Source organism: Varanus komodoensis, unplaced genomic scaffold, assembly GCF_004798865.1.
Source record: "Varanus komodoensis strain SLA01 unplaced genomic scaffold, ASM479886v1 scaffold4, whole genome shotgun sequence".
Taxonomy (NCBI): Eukaryota; Metazoa; Chordata; class Lepidosauria; order Squamata; family Varanidae; genus Varanus; species Varanus komodoensis.
In genome coordinates, this window is record NW_025335941.1 from 29,094,648 (window position 1) to 29,113,011 (window position 18,364).

An 18,364-nucleotide genomic window follows, 5' to 3' on the forward strand; every position below is an offset into this window, starting at 1 on the left:
CGTAGGAAGGCACAGACAGGAGCCTTCCTACGCCTTCAGGGCATACAAATTTATCCGTACCTCGATGACTGGCTGTTGGTCTCACAGTCCAGAGAAGGACTCTTGGCGGCCATCCATAAGACCTGTGCCTTACTAGATGACCTAGGCCTACGTATTAATACAGAGAAATCTTCTCTTCTTCTGACACAGACGCTCACCATCGGAGCCCGCTTAGATTCGGCGTCGGAGAAAGCTTTCCTCCCGCAAGACAGACAGCAGACTCTTGCTCGCCTTATTCATCGAATCCGATGAGAGGGAACGGTCACGGCGAGGTCTATCCAGAGGGTCCTGGGACATATGGCATCCTCAGTTGCCGTGGTTCCACATGCCAGACTTCGGCTTCGCCCACTACAACTATTTTTCAACAGGGTGTATCACCCTCAAAGAGAGCCACAGTCCTAACTGATTCGGATCCCATCTTCCGTGCTCCACTCTCTGTGCTGGTGGCTGAAACCGACCAATCTTACGATAGGAGTCCCCTTCAGGGCGTGACCTCCTACGATAACCCTCAGCACCAACACGTCTCTCCTAGGATGGGGAGCGATATGCTCTGGCCTATCTACCCAGGGTACGTGGAATCATCTAGAATCCACGAATCATATCAACTTCCTGGAGCTACTGGCAGTCTTCAAGGCCCTTCATTCTTTCGAGGACCTCCTTCATCATCAGATCGTTCAGATAACCTCGGACAATATAGCGACCATCTTTTATCTGAACAAACAAGGAGGGACGAAGTCACCAACTCTAGCCAGACTCTCGATGGAAATTTGGGACTGGTGCATTCAGAGACACATTGCGCTGATGGCTGTTCATGTGGCTGGCATAGACAACGTGCACGCGGACCTTCTCAGCAGGCACATGTTCACCTCTCACGAGTGGAAACTGGACCCTCGTACGCGCAACCACCTTTTCAGGTGCTGGGGGTTCCCCGATGTGGACTTAATCGCTACCCAACAGAACAGGGTGTGCGAGGCTTACTGTTCGAGAGCGGGAATCGGGCATGCATCACTAGGGGACGCATTCATGATCCCTTGGAACAACATGCATTTCTATGCCTTCCCTCCGATCCCTCTTCTGATGAAGGTCATAGTAAAGATCGTGCACGACCGGGCATCGGGGATACTAGTTGCCCCTTGGTGGCCACGTCAAGCATGGTTTGCGAAACTACTCAACATCTCTCGCGGGGAATTTCTTCATCTTCCATCACTCCCATATCTTATAACACAGGTGGACGGCACACTTCGCCACCCGGACTTGCTCTCATTGAACCTAACAGCGTGGCGAATTCGATGATTGACGTTCCATCGATGCCGACGACGGTTTTGAGAGTTACGAATCCGACAGCTTCTATTAATCTATCAGTACCGACGATGACTTCGACCACCTTGGATCCAATTGTCGAATCCAATCACTCGGGTGCTTCCCCTTTCTCTGATCTCTCTGCACCATCTGGTTCGAGACAAGACCCATCGAATTTGAATCTGATGTTTTTGCACCCTGATATTCAGCATATCATCGACTCTGCCTTAAAGCTGTCCACAAGGAAGTCATATAAGGCTAAATGGAAACGTTTTTCCACCTTTGCCGAGTCGCATTCGTTCTCTCCATTCCTCTCCTCTATTGAACAAATTCTTCAGTTCCTTCTGGAATTGTACCATTCTGGATTGAAGCTGTTGTCCATTAAAGTTTATACAGCTGCGATAGCCTACCACCATGGATTAGTCGACAGATCGCCTCTGTTTTCTCATCCTATCCTCAAGAGATTCTTGAGGGGACTGTATAATCTCAACCCATCAATTAGACCGGTTATGCCCACATGGAGCCTTTCTGTAGTTCTGCAGGCCCTTATAAGGCCCCCTTTGAACCTTTAGCGAGGGTGGATCTCCAAGTGGTTTCTTGGAAGACGGCGTTTCTTGTAGCTGTCACTTCAGCCCGGAGGGCCAGTGAACTTTGCGCTCTTCGAATAGACCCTCCTTATCTAACCTTTCACAGAGAAAAGGTAGTTTTACGCCTCGACCCATCTTTTTTACCCAAAGTGTCTACACCTTTCCATACAGGACAAGACATTGTGCTGCCTGCTTTTTTCCCGTCACCGTCGACCCCTTTGGAAAGATCGTTGCACTCACTTGATGTTCGTCGTTGCTTAGCCTTCTACTGATCGCAGACAGAGTCTATTTGACGATCCAATAAGCTATTCATCAAATATTCTACTAGGGATCAGGGCGATCCAGTCACTCCACAAAGACTTTCTAAGTGGATAGTCCACACTATTGTCTTGTGCTGTCGGTTAGCTAAGCTCGAACTGCCTTCAGTTCCCTGAGGCCATTCTACTAGAGCTGTTGCAACCTCGTCTGCGTTCGCATCGGGGGTCCCGATTGATGACGTCTGCCAAGCCGCTATTTGGGCAAACTCTTGCACCTTCGCCAGGCACTACCGTCTTGATGTTTGAGTTTGACGGGACTGCTCCTTTGGTAGAGGTGTACTCTCCTCTGTTCTTCACTGAGGACACCTTCCCTCCTCCTTGATGGTGAGCTTGTTAATCTACCCATATGTGTAATGCACAGAGGCCACGACGAAGAAAAGCAGGTTGCTTACCTGTAACTGATGTTCTTCGAGTGGCCATCTGTGCAGTCACACAACCCACCCGCCGGCCCCGCTCGGTGTTGGTGAGTGGATGCATCGACAGCTTGGTGTCAATGAGAAAGGCATCTTCTGTACCGACCACCCCCCTTTTTTACGGTACCGACACACAAAAAAAAAAAGATTTAAAATTACGAAGATATCGTATGTTTGGTCACAAAGACTGAACAAAATGGCGGACGCTCCGCTCTTTATAGGCCACAGGGGGGAGGGGGAGTGGAGCTTCCCACCAAAAACCGTTAGCTATCAATCTTACGGCTACAGGCACTGCGCAGGCGCAGTACCCATATGTGTGACTGCACAGATGGCCACTCGAAGAACATCAGTTACAGGTAAGCAACCTGCTTGTCTGTCATGCTGGTATAATTCCCTGCCATGCATATATTTGAGATATAGTGACATGGTATAAATGTATACTTCACCACATAACTGAAATCAGCACGGACAGGATAGGCCTCACCATTCTCCTATATCTGTATATTGCATTATTTTTTCCCATATAAGTGAATGAATGCAATTTATTCCTTTGGGGAAAAGTGAAGAACTACAAGTGAGATGACATGATCCGAGGGAGCTTCAGTGCTCCCTCTGCTGGCCAAGGACCGGCAGAGCAGCTCTGGTACTTGCAGGATTCTGTCCTCAGCCCACTGCAGCTCCCAGAGCAATCATGAGTCCACCTGGGGAGCCTGGGGAAAGAGCTGTATAAGAAGCAGCTCTTCCCCTCAGAAGCTGCCTTGGCAACAAGGTCTTCTCTTGTTAGTGAAGCCCTTCCTGGTTTGCTGGACTTGGAACTCTGCTCCTGCCTGCCCCTCTTCCATCTCTGACTGGTTTGCCTCCTTCGGCTCTTTGATCTTTGGCTTGTCCTGGACTATGGTACCTGTCTCTACGGACTTGCTTTGTGTATTGGCTCCCAGCTGGACTGTGCTTTGGACTTGTTTCATCCTGTCTGCCAGGGTCCCGGTGCCTTTACTCTGTCAGTCAACAGCCCTCACCCTGGATGCTGACATGAGGTCAGTGAGGCATTAAAGACAAAGTATGTCCATAATACCTGACACTTTGTGAGTGACAGGAATTTCACTGACAGAGATGCCAAAATGGTGTACAAATGCTGTGGTGCACACTGCACAACTGTACAATTAACCACAGTCTTCCATGGCTGTTCTTACAATATTCAAGTTCTCCAGACAACTTGCCTGTCAGTATAGCATGCCTTTTGCTTGTATTCAGTAAGAAGCAATCTTTAAAACCTTACATGATGAAAAAGAGGCACACAACTTTTACATTTACAAAAGCAAGAATACACCCTCTCTTTTTTTCTAAGAAAGCTATGTTGACTATGCTGAGCAGGTGTATATAACCCAGTTCTTACATATTTTATGCAAGTATACATTTGTTTGGGACAAACATATAATTAGCCTAGGTTCCAAGGAAAGGTGGAACTAGTTTGGTAATGTCTAAGGCTGTCTTTACTTTTATCAACCAGCACCACTGTCAAACTGGGATGAAATATTGATGCAAAAACAATGTTTGATATGGTCAGTGTGGAATGATGTAAAAAAAGGGCAAAAACTCTTTTAAGCTACTGCAAAAGCTACATATGCAAGCTCAAGCAGCTATTCTGATCTAGATTTAGAAGCCTGCTGCCAAAGAACTGTCCATTTAGTTCATGTGAAGTTTGGATCACTGGCTCCACTGCTTCATTGCCTCCTTAAGGTTCCTAGAAAGCAGCTGTAGCAAGAACACAAAAAGCCACAGTATACACCTTCCTAAAGATCCAGGAACTCTCCCAAGATCTATACTTAACAACTGTATGCCATTTAGATCTCTAGCCCACAGCATCTAAACTTCAAGAACGCCAGTGTCGCAATTCATTCCTACCAATAACAGTCACTCCACTCTTGTCTTTAGGGCATATATAAGATTGTTATTCATAACATTCTACCTTTTTGCAATTGCTCAAGGTTATAACATTCAGCATAATGTGCTTTATTCAGGTCTCCATTTTTCAATCCACTGTACCACATTTCTTTCACAGCACTATCCACTGAGAAATAAATCTCATGGAGTTCCTTAGGGTTTTGACCCATGTAACTGTGTCTAGAATTGCTGCCTTGACTTCTGCGACTATTATTTCCTTCCACCAACACACAGAATCCTCTTTTATTATTTCCCTATGAACATTTTTATTGGTTGCTGCCTTTCTCTAGTCCCTATATTCTCTCCCCTTTCCGCCCAAGGCAATCCCTGCTTTTCCTTTCTTCAGGTTCCTGATTCTTACTCTTATAGCCTACTCAGACCCTTCCTACAGCCACTGTTGCTTCTACCAACTTGCTATTGTACCTTCTAGGCAGTTTTTAGGTTAGCGGGATCTACTTTTGTTTTAACCAGAATCCAGAGAGCCACCAAACAGTCAGGTGCATAATGAATACACTTAAAATGTAAAAATTCTGAGCCCAAGAACTTGCTGTTAACAGACAATTATTCAGGCACAAATCCTTATGTCCTCACAACTCTTCAATATGAGGAGTCTCATCAGCTGAGATTCAACAGTATGTCAAATTGCTAATTCTAAATATGAAGCAGAACACATATGTAGGATAACAGATCAATCCTTCACTTTGCTTTAAATACAACAATAAATAGAGTATTCATTCTGAATGATCTCACTTGTATCCTTATCCTGATGTTTAAGTAACTTTCAAGAAATAAATTTATATCTAATATAGTAGAAATATTCCATTCAGTATTGATACATGAAAAGGTCATGGCAATATAACCTAAAACATTTAATGAAGGGGGAAAAAAAGAAATCCAAATCTGTTTTTCCTCCTTCTCAAATTTCTTTCTCAAATTGAGAGCCACACAAAATGGCATTTGTTTACTGAATAATATCATTTATTGTAAAGGCCTGTGACTGCATTTATCCTAACTGTATGATGTTTATTAGTAAGATGGTTCATATACAATCTTAGCATTTCATGTAGTACAGTTGGACTTTTTAACATCAACAACCATCATTTTAAATGAAAAGCAAGACTTTACTTGCAATGTAATGATCTGTCGTATATACTTTGCAAAAATGTGGTACAATAGTTTTTACAATTGTAGATATAGCTATATTCAGGGAAGATAAAATTTAGCACAGTTTCCAGCAGAAGTTGAACTCAAGAACAAGGGCTAGTCCTCCAACGCCAATATGGGAGCTCAAAGAAAGGAAAAAAAAAGATCCAGGAACCCTGTTTCCAGTGGGGAAAATGAATGGAAGGTATTTAAATCATTGATGTAGTATTTCTCTTTCTGAAAAATTGGCAGTGCTCTAAATACCTCCATGACCATCTCCCAAGAAAGTAATAAACTGGCAAATTGTACTTTTCTGGGTCAAACTATGCTTTATATTAGTTACATATTTAAATGAGCACACTTGGCTTAGCTCAGGGAAAAATCTCCAATCTGTAAACTGGATTAGGGCTCCACGGCAATTTTCTGCTAGACAGCTCCCCCTACATGGCTTCTATTTGTCCCTGGAATGACAATAAACAGCTCAAGGGGAACAAAATGAACAAATAAAGCCAGGTAGGCAATAATTTTCAAGAGAAATTCACAGCATGATACCAATCTGGGTCCGGTGCCTGTTAGACAGGAGCCCAGTGCTTTCTCTCCCCGCCGTCGCCTGCCGCATCCCTGAAGAAACAACCAGGTTGGGTCAAGCATGCGTATTTAATGATTTTTGCAACCAATATCACTTATAGTAGTACTCTACCTGAGTATTACTAGGGTAGAGTAGGATATAAATTGAATCAATAAGGTTCCAGATAGCTAACTTTCTGTACAGTTCCTGTGACATTTGCAGCTTGCCCCTGTGCATGTTCTTAAGAAGCAAGTGAAAGGCATTTATTCTGCTCTCCTGATCCCACACTTGCAGAAGTTTATTGGACCTTTACATGATGTCATCATCCCATGTTTTTCAGCAATTTTAGCTGGTTCTTTCTCCTTTTCTTTTCTTTTTTCTTTTCTTTTTGTGTGTGAAGAAAGTCTGTTATTAAAGTTCCAACCACAACATACTGGAACAAAAGCCTTGTGAGAAGTCACAAATCAACTATACTGTAGTATCCGCTTTTCTATATACTTGTAATAGAATATATAGAAAAACAGAAAAATAGAACCTCCTGGAAAAATGGAATAAAGGACTCCTTTTTTATCTCACAATGGTAATAGAAAAAGAAAAGGCAGGTTAAACACTTCATGTAGAGAAGCCCTAAATGAGCCAGGGACTGCAGCCCCTTTGTATATCATGATGATAAAGTAATCTCTGTAGTCATTGGCGTTCCTTAATTAGATTTTGTTCATGATCACCTGTTTTCTATTATGTTGTCTTCTATTATGCTGATGATTTCAATTTACATTTTTTCCTATCATTCTAGCTGAAATAAAGTTTAGATACACTGAAAGTTAAGGTATTTTATACTTATATAAGTTAGAGTGTAATAGCTGGTAGAGACTCTTTTGCTCTGGATGTTTGTAATAAATTTCATTTATATTTTTGAACTTTTCATACACATAACCAAGCAATTACCTTTTAAAGTGCTAAGTTATAAAATATGGGAGGGCAAGTTATTGGTGCGGGGGGGGGGGGGGGGCTGCAGTGCCTCCCCATGGAATGTTTCAAGGACTGCATCCTGCTGCCACTGAGGTTGCTGCTTCCACTGCCACACATAGTTCCAATATTCCAGTAACTGTGATGGGCAACAGCACGCCGATAGTGCATGCCTTGTTTCCTACCACAGTCACACCCCTGGCTGTACTTACCCATGTGCCTGTTTCTCTCATATTTTGCTGAGATATTTTGTAGTGGCATAAGGAGTGTAGGAATATGGGAGGGCTGCATAGACAGCAAACAAGGATCACATGTAGCCTGTGAGACACATGTTATGCATCAGAAACTATACATTCCATAGTATAATAAGTGTCAAACATGAACAGTGATGTCATCAGGGCAAGATTTCAAGACCGATGTCCAGGTCACCGCTTAGCAAAATGATCAGGAAAGCCCCCAACCATAATAGGACTAGATTACCCTATTTCAAAACACGTGAATACCCATACAAATACCTGAATGCTAAAATAATGTACTCTGCACTAAATGGAACATCACTCCCATAAGGCCATTAAGTCCAGAATCTAGAATTACCAGCTGCACCCCTGAAGACAAATATTGCTTTGCTCAAAAATGAGTTACAATATCATGTTACCTTCCAGTGATTAGGAAGAACAGAGTGAGAATGACTAGGAGAGTAAATCCACCAACAGCAGCTGTAGCAATGACCAGAATCTGTCCCTGTTCGGCTGCTATATCTGAAGCTGAAATGAAAACATACAAAAGTAAATGTCTGAGTAATGGTTTTATTTAGAGGACATTACATCAACACCCAAATACATCCATTCTTAGTAATGATATTTGCTATGACTTTATTCCTGTTTCACTATGTTCCCCTTACCTGGCCAGTCTTCCTCCCAGTGGCATAACTCCCTTTACCTGTCACTATGCTAACCCCCACGAACTCCTCACTTGGCTACATAGATGCCCTCTCGGCCATGGCCCCAGGTATAGGCCCACAAAAGCAGGGGGTGGTGAGGGACGACTGGAAAGGCACCTTCACCATTCTTAGGGGTTAGTCACAGCATGCAGCTTACTGGTGTGAACCAGATCCATAAAGAATGCCCTGTACTCTGGACCTCATAGTGTCCTACAGTGAAAGGCCCCCAATGCAAGCTGTATACATGCTCCATCCAAACTACAAAGCATATTCTTTTACCTATATTCTGATTTCAGTAAAACTAGCAGGAGAACTAGGCTTCATTTCAGAGTGAAATTTTGAAGACATAGGGCATATCTCCAGAAGAGAGAAAATGTACATTAGAAATTATACTGAGCTATCAAACAAATCAATCCACATACAAGCAGAAGACAACATTCCTTTTTATGAACATTATGTACTGTTCTTGTACAGCATGAAAAATATACTTGAACTTAATTTAAAGGATGCAAAGATTTTTCTTTAACTGGTTGAACATCTATCTGTGAGCTGGCACCCTATTACCAGCTCAATTTTGTCTGTTAGCTACATGCTTTAGTTATTGCAATTTGACATCTATCAGCAGCAGACTCTCCAGCAGCATGAAAGATAGGAAAGTGACAGAAAGACAGCTGGGCAGATAAAAAGGGCAGCTCTAAGACATATAGTTACAGACTAGAGTTCTAATGGTCAGGAATTAACTGTCAACAAAGATAGATGCAAAGGAGACTGAATATAACAAACAAAAGTTGTTTTCAAAAGTGTGCACCAAAGATCTGGAATAGGAATATTTAAGTTTCAGTTTAGATATGCAGTCCTGTTAAATGTATGGATAATCTTTATATTATTGGAAAATTATGAGAGAATAACACTAAAATGATATGAAAGCTGCAAATTTCAGTTAACATCTCATAACAATGCCCTACTTTTCATTGTTTTTTATATAAAGAAATTCTGCAACAGCAACAATAGAAACTATTTTTAGGCAGTTTTATTACTATGAAGCACTACATCTATTAAATGTAGCTGCAGTCAAGCTAAAGTTGTCTCTTTTGGCCCATCACAGTTGTTTTCGGCTGAATTTTTCAGGCAAAACTACTATTTTATTTTTGGGCAGTCCACAGAATACATGGTGCCCTGTGGCATGTGGGGGGAATATAGTGGGAGGAAATGTCACCTGGACTCCATGGATTTGTCCACCTTTTCCTACATGGTTGAAGGACATTCTGTAATTTTCTAATTTGGGGACTATCTAATTAGTGATGTCTACAACTCCTCTTGCCACCAGTAAAAACAAGGATATAAATGTGATTCTATTGGATAAAACCTGTCAATTTCTGCTAGCTTTACCTATTCTATAGAGGTGTTGGAATATAGAATATAGGTCATGCAGTTTTGATGCCATGAGAATGTAGGCCACTGCTCAGCCAGATTAGGTTGGAATGAGTGCTGGCACAGTACAGCAACTTGGAGAAAAACCAGACTGAACAAGTTAGCATAATTGAGGTTTTATAGGACTGTGGCCAGTGGATCTCAAGCACCACAACATGAGAGAGCTGCATATATTATTAAATGGCTCTGTATGACTTTCACTTGCAGATTTGCTGGAAAAAACTGGAATTGCTCTTGTTTGATGAGATATCTGGTAAAACAGAAGAAATTTAACATCATGCCACCTTAAGCTTTACATTATGCTTTCATAACCATCTTTCTTTTCATAAATCTGTTATATACTTTCCCAAACATGCTGTTGCTGTTTGCTGGGAGTTGAGCTCAGTTATGCTTTTTCTAATTTTTACTGCTATAAAAGTTGTAGAGATGTATAGAGGTCTTTTTCCAAGGCAATGAAATAATACAAACTTGATTTTCATATCTATATTTCAATACTGAATCTTATGACAACTAAATGAAAATTAAAGGTGAAGTCTTAAGCATAGCTACTGGGGACACAACTCTATTAAATTCAACAGAACTCCCAAATAAACATTGATATTGCCTTATACACAACAACCAGCATGCCACTAAGTTTATGATTATAACTTATTTAACTACGTCAGTGGGCTATACCCCCCCCCAATTCCACTTAAAATAGGATGTTACTAGTGAGTGATCATTTTTTATGACACTACTATGGTCTTTTGAGACTATCTTCTGAAAGCAATCTCAAGAACTATGTTATTAACAGGGGAAGGCTTAATGATAAGGAGAGAGCAAAGAATAAAGTGAGAGAACACTGTATGGGTAGTAAAGTTTTGCTAGATTCTAGAAAAGGCTACATTTCTACTGGCTATTGGATTATTCCTTCCTAAGCACATGAGAGAGCCACTTACATCCTAAATCTATGAAAGTGTGTCTGCCTTTTTGTCCTGAAGCTCTTTCCTGGCATGGGCAAAAGAGTTACACTAAGTGGAGAGGGAGACAAAGGTAAGAGACTGTTCAGAGAACCTATAGCCTTTCATCTGAAACAAAACCTCTGGAACCTCCAAGAATTTCATACAGTTTTAATTACTTATTATTACTATTGTGGCACCTTGAATTCCCACCTTCATTTCAGTCATACTTCATGCCTAAGAGCAAAAACAGATCACACTAAGGGAAAGGGGAAACATACCATGCTTAAACAGGCATAGAAGGAAGAAGGAAGGAAGGCTGGTTAGTAACAAATCAGCTCAGTTACTATCAGGGATCCCCACTTGAATCATCTATTTCCCCAGAAATTTACTGTATGCTGTGTTCTATTCTCTAGCTGAACTAGAACAATTTCTACAACAAATAGAGGGAGTGGAACAGGTGCAAGCTTGATATGGTTGAATCCTGTGTAGTTTTATTTTTATATGTATTGTTTGCCTACTGACTTAGTCCTACAAAATGTGTAATTGAATCAGCAAGAATTAAAACAAATTTCTCTCCCCCCCCCGTGTGTGTGTGTGTGTGTGTGAGAGAGAGAGAGAAAATAGCAAATCAAATGCATCAATAAAATGATACAAAGGGGGGGCACTATGTGTACATGCACATGTATGGGGTAAATATATACAATATATAAAGGGAGAATACAATAATTCCTTAGGGATAAAAATTGAATATCTACTCATTGTTTGAGTGAATAATAGTCAATATCTATTATAAAAATAAACATAGGCATATAAGATTGCTAAATGTGGCAAAATATGTTAAAAGTCCAAGGGCTCTTGTTCAAAAAAAGAATATTGATACAACTATACTTATTACATTATAGTTACATTACATTTATACCCCACTTTTCTTCTTGCGAGAAACCTAAGATAGCTTATACGGTTCTTTAGCTCTCCATGTTATCCTCACAACAACAAAGCCTTAAGCTATGACTGGCCTAAAATCACCCTTTGAGTTTCATGGCTGGATAAAGACTAGAAGTCAGATCTCCTGAGCCCCAGTCCAACACTCTAATCATTACAGTCCAGTGGCTTTAATGTGCATGTGCAACCAGTAATACAGCAGAGAGAAAAGACACAGATGAACTCAGATGACTGAAAGATACAGCAAACTGCATACTGCTTGTGTACAAAATTCAGAATTAAAAATTGGATGGTGAGGGGGAAACAGAACTCCTTAGACATGTCTTCCACTTTGGAAACAAGAGCAGGAAATTTGAAATTCCAAAATTTGTGAAGGAATTTAAATTAGGGAAATTTTGGAAGTGTCAGGAACCACAAAAATTGGTAGTAGAAACTAAAATAGAATTGGATCTACCAAGACATGGAAACAAGGAGGAAGAATAAGCCATAGGAAAAGAAAATGAACCAAATTCAACTAGGAAGGGAGATTAGGGTTTATCTGAACCTATCCTCCTGGTTAACTTCATTTATAGCCACATTTCCATACACATTCCCATAAATTGGTTGTCATACCAGAAGTTTAGTAAAGTCAGACTTAACTGAGGGTCATAGCCTATGAGCTTTGTAAGCCAGTAATTGATTAGAGGTGATTTCCAAAGATCTTTTATGCACTACTACATCTCTTGACCAGTCACATAATATTAAAAACTATACCCTCCTTGATTAATTTTGTATTTCTCCTGCAGGGTCAGACTGCAGTCCCCTTTCTGCTTCATGTACCACCATTAATAACCTTTCCCAAAATTTTTGTCTGCTCCTTGTAATTATGGATCTAATTTTATCCTAAATAATTGAAGTGGCACAAATTGCATTCTATCCAGCAAACTGTGGAAAGCGTATCACAGGAATCACCCACCAAAGGGCAAATAACCTTTAGAAAATAGTAAGGAGCCTTTGCTGGAGTATATTATTTTCTACTTTGTATTACTGCTTTCTTGTACAGATTATACTAACATTTACATTTTTGTACTGATTTTTAATCATAACATTTAAAATTAATATTTCTTTAAAAAGTAAGTGATAATAATCCCCCTCTCCTTTTTTTGCAGAATTATTATGAACTATTGGTTCCCATCAGTGTAGGGAAGAAAAAAAAAGATTTTATCTGCCAGAGTTGCAAGTGATGAACAGTGTACTCCTATGCATGCTTACTTTGAAGTAAGCTCTAATGAATTCAGTGGGACTTCCTTTTATGTAAATGTGTACAGGCAGCAATGCTACACACACGTGCACACACACAAATCAATCAAATTTACCTGGGAGTGAGCCCTATGAACATAATGACACCTGACTAATCATGCCTAGGATTATACTATATGTTTACAGATTACTGTGTGTTCTTTGTCTACAGATTATGTTCTTCATCTACTTGGAGATTCCAAAGAGAACTATTGAATATTGGATCACAAATGCTCAGCACAATTTGATCCACAATCTGATAGAGTGAGTCAACTCACACACTCATGATGATGTGAAAGCTATTCAAGCTTTACCTTAACAGTTTCCTGGACAGTCATTATTTTTTAATGCAGGAACAATCTACAATCATGTGGAATACATGTAGGTTTCCTGCACAGAAATCTGATAGCCCTTTATTTACAACATTTTGCAATCTGCATCAGGTATGGCTTATAAAAGGCACCTCCAATTATCACTGTTGCAGAGAGAAAAGTGGACAAGTGGGTTCTTGTCAAATGAAGCAAAGCAATTCTTGCTCTTATAACTGGTCTAAATGTATGTGTTTCACTCTGCTATGCAGTGTGAGTAAATTCTTAAAGTCTAACATAAGTCTGGTTTATGTTAGCAGCAAGAGAAGCAAAGAATTTGACCGTACTGACAATATTTTCAAAGCCCAAAGTTTAAATGCATTACTATTTTTTGCTATTCTACAGTTTGGTTCCACTAAAACTGCTTACTGAAGGGAAGATACATTTTTCCGTTGTCATTTCAGATCTTAACACATTCAGTTACATTGATTTAGCTTATGGCTTACATAATAGCATCATTAAGTCTTTAATTATTAAGGAAACTCATGTGTACCCTATATACCAGACCTGGGCATTGTATGGCCCGTGGGCCACATCCGGCCCGATGGCTGACCCTGACTGGCCCGCATGAGGTCACTGGCAAATTAAAAGTCAATGCAAATATATATCGTCGTAATATAGATGCAAGCAATACAACTGCACTGCTTTTATTTTGAAGGATCTGCTAAATTGAATTTAATTTATTGCTTTTCATGTAATGTTAATGTTTTTGTGAATATTCATTAAATAGTGTTGTTCTGTGCTCCACATTTTCATTGTATCATTGTAATGTTTCATTTACTGTTTTTATAGAGATGTATATTGAGCAGAGCTGTAAGTGTATTGGTCCGGCCCTTAACAACTGTCAAAGTTTCTCATGTGGCCCCATAGGAAAATTAACTGCCCACCCCTGCTATATACCATTTTGCCTGATCCTGCCTAATATTGGAAGGTAAACAGGGTTGGGCTTGGTTGAAATCTGGATGAGTGATTTAATATTGTGAACCACCCAGAGAACTTTGGCTATGGGCAGTGCAGAAATTTAATGAATAACAACAGAACTATAATTCTATTGTTCTATAATTCTATTATAATTGCTGCTAAAACACAAATTGGTTGTAAGGAAATTTCTCAGCTACACAGGATTGTTGCCAGTTTTGTTCTATATTCTGGGTATCTTGTCATCATGAGAATTTCTATAATAAGTTTAAAGGGAATATAGAAGTAGAATCCTCTTCATGGATCACTGCCTTGCTGTGACGAAGGGGCTTGTGTAGCTCAATGAAGCTATGAGCTATGCCATGCAGGGCCACCCAAGATGGATAGCTCATAGCAGAGAGCTCTGACAAAACGTGATCCACTGGAGAAGGAAATGGCAACCCACTCCAGTATCTTTGCCATGAAAACCCCATGGACAGTACCAAAAGGCAAAAAGATATGACGCCGGAAGATGAGCCCCTCAGGTCAGAAAGTGTCCAATATGCTACTGGGGAAGAGCAGAGGGCTAGTGCTAGTAGCGCCAGAAGGAATGAAGCGACTGGGTCAAAGCCGAAAGGACACTCAGTTGCCGATGTATCTGGAGGTGAAAGGAGAGTCTGATGCTGCAAAGATCTATACTCCATAGGAACCTGGGATGTAAGATCCATGAATCAAGGCAAGGTGCATGTGGTCTAACAAGAGATGACAAGACTGAACATCGACATCTTAGGAATCAGTGAACTAAAATGGACAGGAATGGGTGAATTTAATTCAGATGACCATCAGGTATACTATTTTGGGCAAGAATCCCTCAGAAGAAATGGAGTAGCTTTCATAGTCAATAAAAGAGTAGGAAAAGCAGTACTGGGATACAATCTCCAAAATGACAGGTGATCTCAGTTCAAATCCAAGGCAAACCATTCAATATCGCAGTAGTCCAAGTCTATGCCCCAACCACTGGTGCTGAAGAGGCTGAAGCTGACCCATTCTATGAAGGCCTACAACACCTTCTAGAATTAACTCCAAAAAATGATGTCCCTATCATCATGGGGGATTGGAATACTAAAGTAGGAAGCCAAAAGATAACCAGAATAACAGGCAAGTTTGGCCTTGGAGTACAAAATGAAGCAGGGCACAGGCTGGTAAAATTTTGACAAGAGAATACGATGGTCATAGCAAACACTCTTTTCCAACAACCCAAGAGACGACTATACACATGGACATCACCAGATGGTCAACAAAGAAATCAGATTGACTGTGTGCTCTGCAGCCAAAGATGGAGAAGCTCTATACAGTCAGTAAAAACTAGACCAGGAGCTGACTGTGGCTCAGATCATGACCTTCTTGTTGCAAAATTTAGGCTTAAGTTGAAGAAAGTAGGGAAAAGCACTAGGCTACTCAGCTATGACCAAAATCATATCCCTGATGAACATACAGTAGAGGTGACAAATAGATTTAAGGAATTAGATCTGATAGACAGAGTGCCTGAAGAACTATGGACGGAGGTTCGCACCATTGTACAAGAGGTAGCAACTAAAACCATCCCAAAGAAAAAGAAATGCAAGAAAGCAAAATGGCTGTCTGAGGAAGCTTTACAAATAGCTGAGGAAAGAAGGGAAGCGAAAGGCAAAGGAGAAAGAGAAAGATACACCCAATTGAATGCAGAATTCTAGAGAACAGCTAGAAGAGATAAGAATGCCTTCTTAAATGAACATTGTAAAGAAATAGAAGAAAACAATAGAATAGGGAGGACCAGAGATCTCTTCAAGAAAATTGGAGATATGAAGAGAACGTTTCATGCAAAGATGGGCATGATAAAGGACCAAAATGGCAGGGACCTAACAGAGGCAGAAGAGATTAAGAAGGGGTGGCAAGATTACACAGAGGAACTATACAAGAAAGAGCTTAACGTACCTGATAAGCACGATGGGGTGGTCACTGACCTTGAGCCAGACATCTTGGAATGTGAAGTCAAATGGGCCTTAGGAAGTCTGAGCAACAACAAAGCTAGTGGAGGTGACAGTATTCCAGCTGAGCTATTCAAAATCTTAAAAAATGATGCAGTAAAAGTACTACACTCAATATGCCAGCAAATTTGGAAAACTCAACAGTGGCCACAGGATTGGAAAAGGTCAGTTTACATTCCGATCCCAAAGAAGGGCAATGCCAAGGAATGTCCAAACTACCGCACCATTGCACTCATTTCACATGCTGGCAAAGTTATGCTCAAAATCCTACAAGCTAGGTTCCAGCAGTATATGTACAGGCAGGATTTCAAAGAGGGAGATGAACTAGAGATCAAATTGCCAACATACGCTGGATCATGGAGAAAGCTAGGGAGTTCCAGAAAAACATCTACTTCTGCTTCATTGACTATGCTAAAGTTTTTGATTGTGTGGATCACAACAAATTGTGGTAAGTTCTTAAAGACATGGGAGTACCAGACCATCTTATTTGTCTCTTGAGAAACCTATATGCGGGTCAAGAAGCAACAGTGAGAACTGGACACGGAACCACTGATTGGTTCAAAATTGAGAAAGGAGTTCGACAAGGCTGTATAGTGTCGCCCTGTCTATTTAACTTATATGCAGAGCACATCATGAGAAAGGCGGGGCTAGATGAATCACCAGTTGGAATTAAGATTGCTGGGAGAAATATCAACAACCTCAGATATGCAGGTGATACCACTCTCATGGCAGAAAGTGAAGAGGAACTAAAGAGCCTCTTGATGCGGGTGAAGGAGGAGAGTGCAAAAGTTGGCTTGAAACTCAACATTAAGAAAACTAAGATCATGGCATCCGGTCCTCTCACTTCCTGGCAAATAGGTTGGGAAGAAATGGAGGTAGTGACAGATTTTATTTTCCTGGGCTCCAAGATCACTGCAGACGGGGACTGCAGCCAAGAGATTAAAAGACACTTGCTCCTGGGGAGGAAAGCTATGGCAAATCTAGACAGCATACAAAAAAGCAGAGACATCACCCTGCAAACAAAAGTGCATATAGTCAAGGCTATGGTTCTTCCAGTTGCAATGTATGGCTGTGAAAGCTGGACCATAAGGAAGGCTGAGCACCAAAAGATTGAGGTCTTTGAATTGTGGTGCTGGAGGAGACTCCTGCGAGTCCCTTGGACTGCAAGGCAATCAAACCAGTCAGTGCTAGAGGAGATCAACCCAGACTGCTCTTTAGAAGGCCAGATACTGAAGATGAAACTGAAATACTTTGGCCACCTAATGAGAAGGAAGGACTTCCTGGAGAAGAGCCTAATGTTGGGAACAATAGATGGCCAAAAAAAGGGGGGGGGCAGCTGAGGATGAGGTGGCTAGATGGAGTCACTTAAGCAGTTGGTGTGAGCTTAAGTGGACTCTAGGGGATGGTGGAGGGCAGGAAGGCCTGGAAGAATGTTGTCCATGGGGTCGCGATGGGTTGGACACGACTTTGCGAATAACAACAACAAGAAGCAGAAAATGATACTTATTAGAAGGTTTGTACTTCACCTAATAATGTCAGTTTTTATCAAATCTCAGCTTTTAAAATCCTAGTTGAAAATTTGCATGCAAGATCATTTTCACTCAATAAAAGCAAGATCCATCCCAATGTCAACATACAGACATATATTTACTACAGCACATTAATTTCCATATTATTTGCTTCCAAACTGAATTTACCGCTTCCCAATGAATAAGTTGTAGATGTGTGTCTAAAATAATCTGAATTAAAATGGGGGAACTAATCACAGTTACAAAACATGTATGTAAATTAACTACATACTCAGCACTGAAAATGTTATGTGGTGAAGCATGCTCTGGATTTTCTTAGGTCAATCATCATATTGACTGCTCCATTCAGCTGCCATCTTGTGTGCTCTGACTTTTCTCATGGGTTGTTCCCATGGGATGTGGAATTGCTATGTTTGATGTACCATGTTCTCAGTGGCAGATGAAAGTGGAATGAAACGTGACTGCAGATCCAAGATTATTTCCACATATGTTCTCTGAACAGAGCAGCTATACTGTGTAGACTATTTAAGATATCTTACATGTTAAGTCATAATATGTGGCCTAGCTCTTATATTGAACTTTTTAAATTCCATTTCCCACTTTCATATGTGAAACATTCTTCAGCTGGAATCGTCTTACCAGGAAATATTTTAAAGAAAAAGTTTGTCAGGTATCTCTGCGGATAGTTCAGGCAAAACACATTCTGCCACATGATCTTATTGATGTATGCTGTATATT

The 18,364-nt window shown here is 40.7% G+C and overlaps 1 protein-coding gene across 2 annotated transcripts in view; it reads right to left on the reverse strand.

Moving 5' to 3' along the window:
• The window catches only part of EPHA6 (EPH receptor A6), a 462,252-nt gene that overhangs the window by 125,540 nt on the left and 318,348 nt on the right, over positions 1-18,364 (reverse strand). For both annotated transcript variants that reach the window (XM_044442451.1, XM_044442452.1), the window contains one exon: positions 7,929-8,037. In XM_044442451.1, coding sequence (XP_044298386.1) covers positions 7,929-8,037 — 109 coding nt within the window. The remainder of the gene's footprint in view (positions 1-7,928; positions 8,038-18,364) is intronic.